The following is a 12,940-nucleotide window of genomic DNA, read 5'->3' on the forward strand; positions in this document are numbered from 1 at the left end:
ATTATTTACAACTTAATGAATGTTCCACTTCTTCGTTGAAATACCTTTTAAGACAGGACATACTGACCAAAAGAGCAGTGAAAAGGAAGGAACACATTCCATTAATTGTAGCTATAATATTCTTGTAGAAATAAAGGCAGCACTTCATAACAGAAACTAGAAAATAACCCCCAAATCCAGGAATATCAGCATGAATAACATGTGGTGCATTCAAGGGTAGAATTCTATACAGTCATGAAAATGAACAGCTATGCGAATCCACATCATAATGAAGAACAAATGAAGCCATATGCATACATAAAAAGCCTGCGCTGAAGGATGATCTTGAGATCCAATTCTAGACCAGGCGAAATTAATCTGTGGCATTAGGATTCCTGCTAGGACTTCCCTTTGGGAAGAAGGCAGGGCTTAGCCACTGGGAGGCTTCTGCCGGGCTGGTAAACATTGTAGATCTTGGTTTATATGGTGTTTGCCAGAGTGTTGATCTTGTGAAAATGCACAAAGCCGCGTATTTTGTGTGTGTGTTTTTCCTTTTTATCAGTACTGGGGATCGAACTCACGACTGCCTGCTTTAAAGGCAGGCGCTTATGCCGCTGAGCTAAATCCCCAGGCCCTAAAGCTGCGTATTTGACTTGCACGCTTTTCTGCACAAAGTATGAAGGACAGGCAGGAGGACACAAAGGAAGAGATCTGTTGCAAAAGTGGGAGAGTCCAGGAGACAGAGGTGAGGGGAGAAGGGCGGGGGAAGTAATCAGAATTAAGACGCACGGTGCACAGGAACTTCAGGACCTCAGTGAGAGTAAACGCTGTGCATCGCAGGTGAGCTAGGAGTGATGCTAACAGTAAGAACGTTGTGGGAAGGGAATGCAGGGCTGAGGGAGATGAGTGGGAGAAGGGGACTGAAAGAATCAGCTGTGTTTGTGCACACATCCAGTCCCCAGGAAGAATGTAAACTTCATGTACTGCAAATATGCGCCAATATAATAAAACAACACAACATTATTCTACCTATGAAGAACATGGAGAATCTCAACCTCGAAGGAAAAAGATATTTCAGCGATACAGATGTTGAAATTATCCAACAGTGTCTTTCAGGAAGCCATTATTAAAATGCCCCCAAATAAAGAGTAGACAACTTTGAAACGGATGAAAAGGTAAGTCTTCACAAAAAAAAAAAAAAAAAAAAAATCAAAATGTAGAGATAAATCAAACGGAAATTTTAATTTTGCAAAATACAGTAACAAAATCTTCGTGGTGATACAGAGTGGATACAGAGTGGAACTCGCAAGAATTAAGACAGATCAACAGAAAGGATGTAAATAACAGAGAGGAAACAATGATTGAGAGGGAAGGTGACCCAGGGTTATGGGGCAGTGTCAAAAGATCTAACGTTCACATCTTGCAGAAGACAGCGTAGTATAAAAAATGCTTCCTTTTATGGGTTCAGGAATCTCAGTTAACCTTCACAGGCACTCAGAGAGGTCCATGCCCAGGTATGTCACAGTCACGCTGCTAAGACTAAAGACAAGGATCTCAAAAGAAGGCAGCGGAAGCCCCTGCATCACTGTCAGGGGGACAAGGGTTTGGATGCCCGCCAGTTTCCCATAAGAAACAGGAGGCTGGAAGTAAGCGGCATATTTTTAAGTGTTAAATAAGCTGCCAACCAAGAGTTTTCTATCCAATGAAAATATCCTTCAGGAATGAAAGTGAAATGAAGTCATTTTCAAAAGGTAAAGGAAAACAGAGAATTTGTTGCCCCCCGAACTGCTCTAAAAGAAGTGCCAAAGGAAGTCCTGCAGACAGCAGGAAAACGACACCAGGAGGCTAATGGAATATAAGACAATAAGGAAGAACCAAAAATTACAAACATCTGTGTAAATACAGTATTGTTCTTCTCTCGAGAGGCTTAAAACATATTTAATGTCTGAAAGGAAAAATATGACACTGTCTCATGAATACACACTCACACCCAGACTCTTATGTGGGAAGGCAGAGGGAGGGACACTCCAATTATGCAAAAGACAAAAAGAAAATAAAAGACAAGGAGCCATTAAGCGACAAGTGAAGTGGCAGGCCTCAATACAAACATTAGATTACATAGATGAAATGGTCAAAATACACCAAACAAAAAGCCAATGGCAGAATGCATTTTTAGAAAATCAATCATGAAACACATTGAGACGGGTGATGTCTACAAGACATCTACTTAAAATTTATTTTTAAAGTTATGGCAAAAAATAAAGTTATCTAGAAATAATGATTTAAGTATGCAAAACAGAATGACAGAAAAAGTATTTACTATAAAGAAAATTGGAGGCAAAACAGATTTAACAGCTGCAAAGATTATCAGAGAAAGACATTACATAATTAAAGCATCAATTTGCCAGAAGATGTGAAAATATTAAATATATGTGTCCAATAATGGCCCTTTGAAATCCACAAAACACTACTATCAGGACTAAAAAAGAGATTTTAAAATTCCATGAAAATATTTGGAGATCTACACATCACTCTAAGAGATAAAAAAATTGGCAAGAATATAAAAGAACTAAATACAAGTGTTAACTGAATAAAATGAACGTTTAAAGAATACTCTGTTCAACTGTAAAACACACTTTTTTCCAAGAGCATATGAAACATTTATCAAGATACATCACTTCCTGGGTCATAGAATAAACCTTAATAAATTTAGAAGATCTGAAATCATATAAAGTATGTTCTCTGACCATAACAGAATTTTTTTTTAAAAAAGGAAAATTCCTAAATAGCAACAAATTAAACAGAATAATTCTCAAACGAAATTAGAAAACATTTTTAAACTGAAGAAAAATTTTTAGAAACTATCAAAATCTGTGGTGTTCAACTAAAGTTACACTTTGATGGGTATTTATAGCATTAAATTATACTTTAAAAATAAGAAAGTTCTCAAATATAAAAATATAGGAAAGTTCTTAAATATAAAGCATGTACCCTTAAAGGAATCCAGAACAAGCAAAATAAAATAGGAATCAAAAAAATTGAAAATAGAAAAACAGAATGAAACCAAAAGATCATTCTTCGTATTTGCAATATAATCAAGAATCTCAAAACTCATTACTTAGAAACAAACAAAATAGCAGAACTAACAAGTCACCAGAAAGAATTTATCTGATGGCAAATAAGCCCAGAAAGTGATTATTCAGCATCATTATTAGGAAAATGCAAGTACTAAGCTATATTTATACACCTATTAAAATAGCTAACATTTTTTTTTTAAAAACCGACAGTTCCAAGTGCCAGCAAGGATACAGCGCAACTGAAATTCTCTGTATTAGTGCAAAATTTGACCGCCATTCTGGATACAGTTTGACAGAGGTGTATAAAGTTAAACATATCCTTACCATGTATCCCAGAAATTCTACTCCCCATAGAAATGAAAGATATTCACCCCATAGAAATGAAATTCACATTCATACCAACCCTGTATATGAAGGTTTATAGCAGCCCTCTTGACAATTGCCAATACCTAAGAAAACAAAACATAACAAAACCCTACCTGTCCTTCTAAGAGTGATGGATAAACAAATGAAAATATATTCAATATCCAGTCACAAAAAGGAATGGGCTATTGACACATGTGAAATCTTGGGAACTCTCAGACATTACGCTCAGTGAAAAAAAAACCATTCGCGGAAGGTCACCATCCTCTATCATTTTACTTAAATGGCAATCCCCAAAAAACACACTAGTAAGTGAACAGAGAACAGATGAGGGATTATCAGTGGTTCAGGGTAGGTGAAACATGCAATTATAAAGGGATTTGATATGAAGGTATTTTGGGGGCTGATAAAATTGTATTGTATCCTGATCATGATGGTTACACGAATTTATACACTCATTAAAACTTCAGATATCAAACCATCAGTATATAGCAAAAGAAAAGGTCAATTTTATTTTTATCCTAACATTAAACATGACATTAATACAAATAAATAACTTTTTTTTTGGCCTTTTTCCTTTTTATTGGTACCAGGGATTGAACTCACGACTGCTTGCTTGCAAGGCAGGCGCTTATGCCACTGAGCTAAATCCCCAGCCCATAAATAACTTTTTTAAAGGAAGTAAGGAAAGCTTTATTGGAGACTAGCTCATGGATTTTCAGGAGGGACCCTGTGAAGTGGCCCGAGAAATACTTTGGACTTGACTTTTAAAATGTTAGGGCACAAACTTCCACAGAGAAGGCTGGAGGATGAAGACTGCATGAAAGACCAATGTGATGATCACAGATGAAAACCAGGACGACACTGGGATACTCACCACTGCTGGCCCCTCGACAGTTTCCGTTACTAGAATCCATAGGAAAATCTGAAAGGTGACAAGGAAAGAACCATAACATATCTGCTATTATGGCTTCAAGAATTCCTACACAAAAACCTAATCCAGTGGCAAGCTGGAGCTGGTCAGAACCAGGTGTCCCAGGGAGGTGAGGCTGGCACTCTTATTAGTGTGACAAGTAAGGATGTTGCTACTCCTCAGGGTGACTGAAAAGGGCTGTTTTCGAATCCCCATCAACTGTGCATAAATTTCAGGCTCTAATAAGTAACTTGTATTTGAATTTCAGAAAAGTTATAAGTGATGAGAACCCTATCACAGTGAAATCCGTGCAAACGTTAGGCGTTCACCCAACCACTGTGACTTGATTACACAGAATCAAACACACTGGTGAATAAATAGATGTCTCAAGAGGCGTGCACCCAGCAAATGCCGGGGTGCCCTCAGGAAACATTTAGAAAGCATCCAGCCCCTTTTGTCAGCTACAGAATAAGCAGATCTTCGCAGAAAGCAAACGTATACCCAGAAACAATTCATGCCCAGTGCAGTTAATAGATGTGATAATTACTAGATACTGTCATTGGTTCTTTTCATGATGCTGCAGTACCAGACTATGGTCACAAAAAAGGTCTTGTTTGCTCTAATTAAGAAAGCGGCCTCTAATGAATAGCACCCAGGGCCCCACCAGAATGCCCTCCTTCCCCATATGGACTCAGTGACACTCCAACTCATGCTTTTATATATGAGTTAAAACTTGATTAACACCTTAGCTAAATGAATGTAATGCCTCCGTGTAGTGTATCCTAACAGAAAATAATGTTTTTCCTCTGTCACTGTCCCAATATATCCTAAATTAAACAAAGAGGGGTTTACAGGACACCAATGACCACAATTATAGTTAATGAATTACTTTGTCAGGTTTAGTCATTATCAACGGGTTTTGTTTGTTTTTCCGGTGGTGGGGAATCGACCCCAGGTCCCTGTGCATTCCCTGAGCTACACCTCCAGATCTCAGCTGGTGTTTAAAAAGCTCTATTCAAGGAAAGATAGCAGTCTAAAAATCAATCGATAAGCAGGCAGCAAATACTAGTTCTAAAACATTTGCTCAACTTGGCCATATATTAACTTAAGGGCTTGTATTCCAATCAAACTTCATTCATGATAACTATATTCATGTTGGAGATTAATGTGCCAGTAGATTTTCTGTTTCTGAATAATGTGATAAAACACATAGGGTTTATATAAAAATAATATCCTGGTAGATGAAGAAATTACAACACTTGAAACATTTAGCGTACAAAAGTTATATGAAAATGAAAAATAAGACTCTTCTGTTGGAAAAGGAAATCTCCTTTAAAACCCTTGAGCCAAGGGGAATGTTTTCCTTCTTACACTTACATCCACAGGGAAACATTATTACATTTTGAAAAATATTTAGAAGCCAGTCATTAAAACTATAAAAGAGTTTTATGACCATAAATTATCCCCCCAAAAATGCTGTTGGGAAGTTAAGTTTAGGAACTCTACTATCAAAATGATCCTGAACTAAAAGAATAGATAACTGTACTGTTAGATTTTGAGGCACAAGGATTTCTGGTGGGGATCACAAAGGTTCTGGAGGAAGAATTTAAAGCAGCTGTGGGAGGTGAGGAAGGAGGGTTTTCCAGGTGGGGATGTGTACTGCAAAAGGTATTAGGGTTCGAAAGGCAATATGCATCCTGCGACCTGAATATCCACCAGTGCGGCTGAGCAGAAAACATAATAACCAGAGAAAAAGGAAGCAAGAGAAGGATCATGAAGGCTTGAGGGTGTCAGGGTATTTTACTTCTTTCACGTTTTAAATTTTATTGGGTTTTTTTTTTTTTTGGCAGTGCTGAAGATTGAATCCAAAGTATCTACACTGAGCTACATCCCCAGATCTTTTTATTTTATATTTGAGACAATATCTCACTCAATCACTAAACTTCCCAGAATAAAGCTCAAACTCACACCCTACTGCCTCAGCATCCCAGAGTATCAGGATTACAGGCGTGCAAGCAACAGGTTTTTCATTTCCTTGGTGAGCTAAGAAGGAGGCATCCTGGAGACAAGGGAACTAGTTATCATCATCTGGCCACAATCTATGTAAAAGTGCGGGGCTCCAAACTAAGAAAAGGCCTCGGAGAGAAGGGGGTGCAAATGGCAGTCCCAGTAGGTGCAGCAGACCTGACTGAATGTGAGAGACGAAATGGAGGGAAGCAAGACTGACTCCTAAGTCTGGGCAGCGAGGGTGTGTGGGCTCTCAGTGACACAGGAAACACCAACCAGGAAGAGGCTCATGGGTGGGAGCTGAGGGGTCCACCCTGAGGTCCGAGTTGGAGGAGATGATGTGGAATGCACGCCTTTGCCACCTCCACGGCTCTTGGAGTCCATGTCTGCTTCATTCCCTTAAGCCACATACAAATGGGCTTTCAAAGGGACAGTGAAAAAATTGTCCCTTTAACTGTAACCAGATGGGCAAAAGACAACAGACTATAAAGCCGAGGAGCCGTATTTCTTAATAAAAGAGAAAGCACGGAGTGGAAGAGGTCTTGGCTCGAAAACATTTTCTTACCAACTGAACTAACTTCTCGAGTCACTTTATTTCTCCAAATGCCTTGGCTTTCTTTTCTGCAAAATGGGACCAACAGTACTTGCCGTAGAGCTGCTAGGACAATGAAGCTACCGTGCTGCTACTGCGACCTCCGGCCGGAGGCTGGCGCACCCTCTCCGCAGCGATGTTATTATTAAACATCTCTGTCGTGCTTCGTCCTTTACCGACTCGATTCTCGACCAAGAGCAACAGCGAGGGACTTCTCTTGTCACAGTACAAAAGCAACTGCAAATCTACAATTCCGAAGAAGGACCCGTAACTCTAATACTTTGGAGTCTCTCTGCTTTGGCAAAGCATCCAGATCTTCATTACACAAAACCACAAGCCTCCTTTTCTAGACAGCTGGCAGAAAAGTAAAGACCAAATATAACTTAGTCCATTTTGCTCGTTCAATGACTACTTGAAAGTCAGGTAAAAAGGAATTTTAAAAAAAATAAATTGTTAAAAATATTTAGGGACGACGTAAGATATCCTATCACTGGTGATCAGATTACCCAAATACAATCAATGCCATAACACCGAGATACTCTGCCAGGCCTCATGCAGTGTCTTTCTATATTTCACACGGTGAGGGACGCTTAGCCCTGTATGTACCATGTTTTTTCTCTCTCTCAATCTAAAATTTCCATTTCTCCTTCCCATTCCTTATTCCTCCCCTGGCCTTCCTTCTTGGTATTTGGCCCCTCAAATATTTGTAGATCAGAGCTAAAGAAAAGGCCGCCTGTTCCCAGAGAGGAGAGAAATGATCGCGCTGCTGTCTGTGCGCGCTGAAGCTGGCACCTCTGCTGGGCGCGAGGGCACAGGGCGTGTTGAGCAGGAGCCCAGGGACAGAGCAGCGCTGCGCAGAGACCAGCATCACTGAGGGGCGATTATACAGCCCTTGGCATGGCAGACGGTGGCTGGGGTGGAAATAGCTGTGAAATAGTGCACCATCGACCGGCTCAGTCTTGGTTCTTGACATAGGCTGTTTATAAGGAACTGCGGTCAAGGGTCATAATTAACCATCGCCTGTTATTCCCCAAGGGGATTTGCTCTTGGGCTTGCAGCCCAGGTTGGTTTGTATAATATCAACCATTAACTTTATATAATCACAAGAATTAAGATCTGCTTCTCCCATTAGGGCCTGGTGTAAAAATGTGTTTCCCAGAAATGAACTGACACAAGTTCTAGGCTGTACCTGTATTTATTTGCAAAGAAAGGAATTATCAGTCAATGTGATATAGCAATGATAGTTACTATTACTTGAGCGAATCCTCCAGGATTGCTATGTAGTAGGTACTAGACTTAATGCTTCACATGCTCTGTAATTCAATCTGTTTTGCACCCTTAGGATGTAAGAAGTTTGGTCCTTGTTTTATAGCTAAAACACTGAATCAGAGCGGTTATGCACATTTTCTGCAAACTGATGGGAGAAAAGTGGAGATTCAACACTTTGCCTGACTCGAAGACCATACTCTTTCCTCATCGTGCAACAGTCAATATTTAACTAAATGTGTTGATTAACTAGCTGAAATGAGATCGTAGATAAAGCATGGGAAGCAGCATATGGAGCCATAGTAAATATTACGTGTGTAAGGAGAATAAATTTAATTTATTAGTAATGTCCACGTCTAACCTGTTCTTTATAAAAGTAGCTTTATCCTTAGTGTTTTGCTAGTGAAAAGTAATATGAAGCATTATTCTATTTCAGTAAGACTTTGCTTTGTGAAATGTCGTAAACATTTTGGGGGAGTCACAATGTACCACGAGGGAACAGAGCAACATGCACAGGAACTCCTGCTGATCCCATTTATTGAGGCACCCTCATTTTTATATTGGCTGGACAGAGTCTAATCATAAGACACAGGATGTGGTATATATATGGAGGAAAAAAATATGTGTCATGAACGACCGTATCCCAGTAAATCAAAGAGTATATTGCATCATAAATAAGACAGGTCACATATGGTAGTTTCTAAGGAACTCTAGGTACCTGACAGCTTGACCAAACTGCATGTAACTTTCAATGTACTGACCCTGGAAACCAGGGAACCTGGCAGGCTACAATCTACCCTTCTGTTCCCATCTCACGACCCTCTTAGGTCTTTCCAACCACCATAGTTCTGGTTCATACGGAAGGTTTGAGGAGGAGGAGCACCACTAAAATACGATTTCAACAATCACCTCCTGCTACTTATTTCTCCAACAAGGATGCTGTCAGCAAAACAAATACTATGGCATTATAAAGCAACTCAGAAATCGGGTCTTCTGGACTGACAATTTCCATGCAAGTTGTATTGGAGCTTTTCAATGAGGCAATTGTTCTGCTTTTGGTGTGTGGTGATAGGTTACTTGGGGTCACTTAATGAAACTGCTTCCCATCCATACTGACTGTGGCTTTTTGAGAGCCACTAACCTTGCCAAACCTCACTCATGCCAGGTCCCTCTCTCAAAGGGCTCTAAGAGCAAATTTTGCCCTTTCAGTGGAGGATGCATTTCAGCATGAACCACTGCCACCTCATTACTAGCCCTTGGCCTGCAGAGTGTGAGCATTTAACTGGGGCTAAGTGCCTGGCACGTAAGGCAGCCACTGCACTGAGCTCTTCCAGAGTCTGTGGGGCCAGGGACTGGGGCAGGTACAAAGCCTCAAGAGTATATCAACCCGGAGACAAAAAAGAAATACTTTCTGATTAAGTTACCCATCTAGCTCTCGGTTCTTGAGTAACGTCAAGAAGACATGCCAGGTATGGTGGCACATGCCTGTAATCCCAGCACTCAAAAGGCTGAGGCAGGAGGACTGCTGTGAGTTACAGGCCAGCATGGACTACATTGTGAGTTCAAGGCCAGCCTGAACTATATATGAGACCCTATGCAAAAAAAAAAAGACACTATGTTCTTTCAAAGACTGATCAACTCAGTGAGGTGACCATCAATAAGTTCTTGAAATCTGTACCTCTGGTTTTGGTCTTTTAGCTGTTTGTACAAGTCTCTGCCTCGCTCTCTTCTCATTTTATGTTAATGAATGAGTGTAACTTATCTGAATAACATAACATTTAACTAGAAATGCAACTGCAAACACAAGCCTATGTGAGAAGTTCAGGGGCAGCAGAAGACAAAGCTGATGTCCAATAAATGAACATTGATGAGACTATCAAGTCAACACATCTCAGAACAGAGCTGGTCCTGGGAAGCTACCAAAGAGGACCACAGTGTAAAACAAAGCAAAACAAAACAAAATGTTTCAATTTTAAAGTAAATGAAGAGGCCCAGGGATATAGCTCTGTGGCACATTACCTGCCTGGCAAGCACAAGGTCCTGAGTTTAATTCTTAGTACATAAATAAATAAATAAAGTATATGAGGAATATAATCTGAGGTTTGGCTTAGTTGGCAGTCATTGAGTTTGAAATAAATGGACCATAATGAACTAGACTTAGTTGGAGTTTTAAAGTTACAAATGTCATAATTTGACCAAACACAAGGGAGAAGACAATTTGTGATTCATTCCACGAAACAGAGAACTACAGTAAAGTTTCATGGTAGAGAAAACTTGAAATGAATGTGCATATAAAGCACAAAGAAGCATGAAACTAGGTATTAAAGACAGCATTTGCAGAGCACAAGAGTGAGGTAAGGGGTGAAACTATTTCATGGGTGTAAGGAGATAAGGTGCCTAACTATAACTCCTTGCATCCCTATGTCTTTTGCGAAGTGACTTTAGGCATGCGAAAAGAGCTCAGTAATTTCAGCCCACCGGCTCCATGATTGAAGCAAGCTGCAGAAGCTGATTAGCAATGCAGAGCAAAGTTTCTCAGCAGTGTCAGTCCAGAATGGAAATACAATTTGTCTCATTGAAAGGAGGGAGGAATTTAAGGTGAAGGCAATCGCTCAAACAGGATTCTAAGCAAAACACACAGTACTAAACATCTGTGGGCTGGGGCAGGGTCCCTGAAATTATCTTGGCATTTTCAGTGATTAGAAGAAAATAAAGGTTTCAGTTTTAGGTTGTTTCCGTACAATCTCAAGCACCTAAAACGCTCGATACAGAAGAAACTTGCTAACTGAGATTGCAGGAGAGTGGGGCAAGGAAACTCCAAACTAGGAAGACAAGCCCATCAGTGTACCAAGTGTGGCTACTTTCAGGCGTAAAGCGTAGAAAGTGGAGAGCCAGAGGAGACGGGAGTGGAATGAATGGGGTGTCAGAAAGGCCGATCTCCCACAGGGAGACTGCGTCCCTTTGGAGAAGCGCGAGATTTTTTTTTTAAGTGCTCCACAGGACGGTGATCTAGGGGGAGACCGAGGGATCCTGAGACGGAATCTGAGAGTGAAGGGGAGTAAGAAGGGGCGAGGACGTGTGGGCAGCGTGCGGACTCACCGGCTCCGTCCGCCGTGACGATGGCCTCGGGAGAGATGCACACGCCCCTGTCGTACACCGGCAGCTCCTCGCAGGCCAGGCTCTCGGGCCACGCGTGGCGGTACTTGATGAGGATGGGCTCGCAGCCTTGCCGGGCCCGCTCGCACACCGACTTGCAGGGCTTGATGGGCTCGTGCTGGAAGTCGATGGTGCAGATGGGCGCGTACATGGCGCAGAGGAAGAAGAGCAGGTCCGGGCTGCAGTGGGTGCCCAGCAGCCCTTCGAACTGCTCGATGGCCAGGATGGCGTTGGCTTGGGTGCTGTGGTGCAGGTGGTTGGGCATCTTGGTCATGTTCCAGGGCAGGGACTTGCACAGGGGGATGCGCACGGGCTCGCAGGCCGCCGCCCCGGCTGCGGGCGCGCGGAGCAGGCAGAGCGCGGCCAGGGCGAGCAGCGTGGCCCGGGGGGCGCCGTGGGCGCCGTGGGCTCCGCGGGCCATGGTCCTGCGGGAGGCGCGATCCGCCGGCTCCGCCGCGCGCCGCGATCTGGGCGCCTCTCCTCCCCCGGCCGAGTCACGGCTTCCTTGGATCAGATTCCCCCAATGGGGTCCCCCGGCCCCTCGCGCCGCCTCGGCCGCGCATCTATTTATTCCCCGCGCGCATCCCTCGGGCGAGAGCGGCGCGGGGGCGAGCGGAACAGAAGCGAAGGCAGCCGGACGCGGAGCGTCGCATCCCCTGAATTAAAATAAATTTTTAAAAAGTGCCAGAGGCAGTGTTACATTCCCCCCACGGGGAGGCGGGGCCGGGGCGTCCGGGGCAGAGCAGGGGGCGGGAGGGGCGGTTCCCGCGCGAGGCCGGGCTCGGGGAGGTCGCGGCAGGGGCGGGGCGTCGCCCCCTCGGGGAGGACGCAGAGGCAGCGCCGTCTCCGCTCCGCCCCGCTCCGGACCCCTCAGCTCCGCGCCCCCCGGAGGTCCCGCTCCGACGTCCCAGCAGCCGCTCCAGCGCTGGCCGAGCTGACCCAGGCTCCGGGCTGCGCTCTGGGCGTCTGCGCTAAGGCCGGGAAACCCGCGCGCGACTCCACGCGGGACCCCAGTACCCAGCAGGGGGTGGGTTTTGTTTTTGTTTTCTTGCAATTTTTTACTTTGCCCTGTAGAATTAGAACTTGAGGGTTCAGCTTCCTAGGTGGAAGAGCAGAAACGAACTGCTTCAAAGCGCTGGGGTTCTTCGCCTTTGGAGTTTGCTTACTGAAATGAAATGCATTTGGGACGTGCCTCTTCTCACCAGTTTCTCCTCGACAGAGGTAATGAGGCGGAGGGGCACCTCCAAACCCTCGCACCCCGAGGAGCTCAGTCCGCGGAGAAACTAGAACACAAGCCCCCAGCTCCCGCCGCGCGGTCTCCTGGCACCTGGTGCGCGGATGAGCCGCCCTGCCCGGGGGAGGTCACCGAGCTGCAGGATTGCAGAAGACCGGGATGCTGCCTTCCTGAGAGGGAGGGACGCGAACCGGAAGCCACCTTTGCTCCCGACCCCTGGAGCCCTTCCTTGCTCTAACCCAGGCGCCCCCTCGCTGACAAAGAGACCCAAAAGACCTCGGTCCCCACTCAGGAGTCGCCCAGCAGGGCCAGCCAGGCCCGCAGGGCTCCGCAGCACTTCTCAGGAATTTTTA

General features: G+C 43.8%; 1 protein-coding gene across 1 annotated transcript in view; it reads right to left on the minus strand.

Moving 5' to 3' along the window:
* Frzb (frizzled related protein) overlaps positions 1–12,050 on the minus strand; it is a 29,404-nt gene extending 17,354 nt beyond the window's left edge. The window contains exons 1-2 of the mRNA XM_003478496.4: positions 11,297–12,050; positions 4,297–4,344 (exon numbers count right to left, since the gene is read on the minus strand). Of these exons, the coding sequence (XP_003478544.1) occupies positions 4,297–4,344; positions 11,297–11,774 (526 nt within the window). The 5' untranslated portion in view covers positions 11,775–12,050. The remainder of the gene's footprint in view (positions 1–4,296; positions 4,345–11,296) is intronic.
* Between the last annotated feature and the right edge of the window lie 890 nt (positions 12,051–12,940).

This window comes from Cavia porcellus, unplaced genomic scaffold (genome assembly GCF_034190915.1).
Source record: "Cavia porcellus strain 051 isolate PalLab524CR breed Dunkin Hartley unplaced genomic scaffold, mCavPor4.1 scaffold_12, whole genome shotgun sequence".
Classification (NCBI taxonomy): Eukaryota; Metazoa; Chordata; class Mammalia; order Rodentia; family Caviidae; genus Cavia; species Cavia porcellus.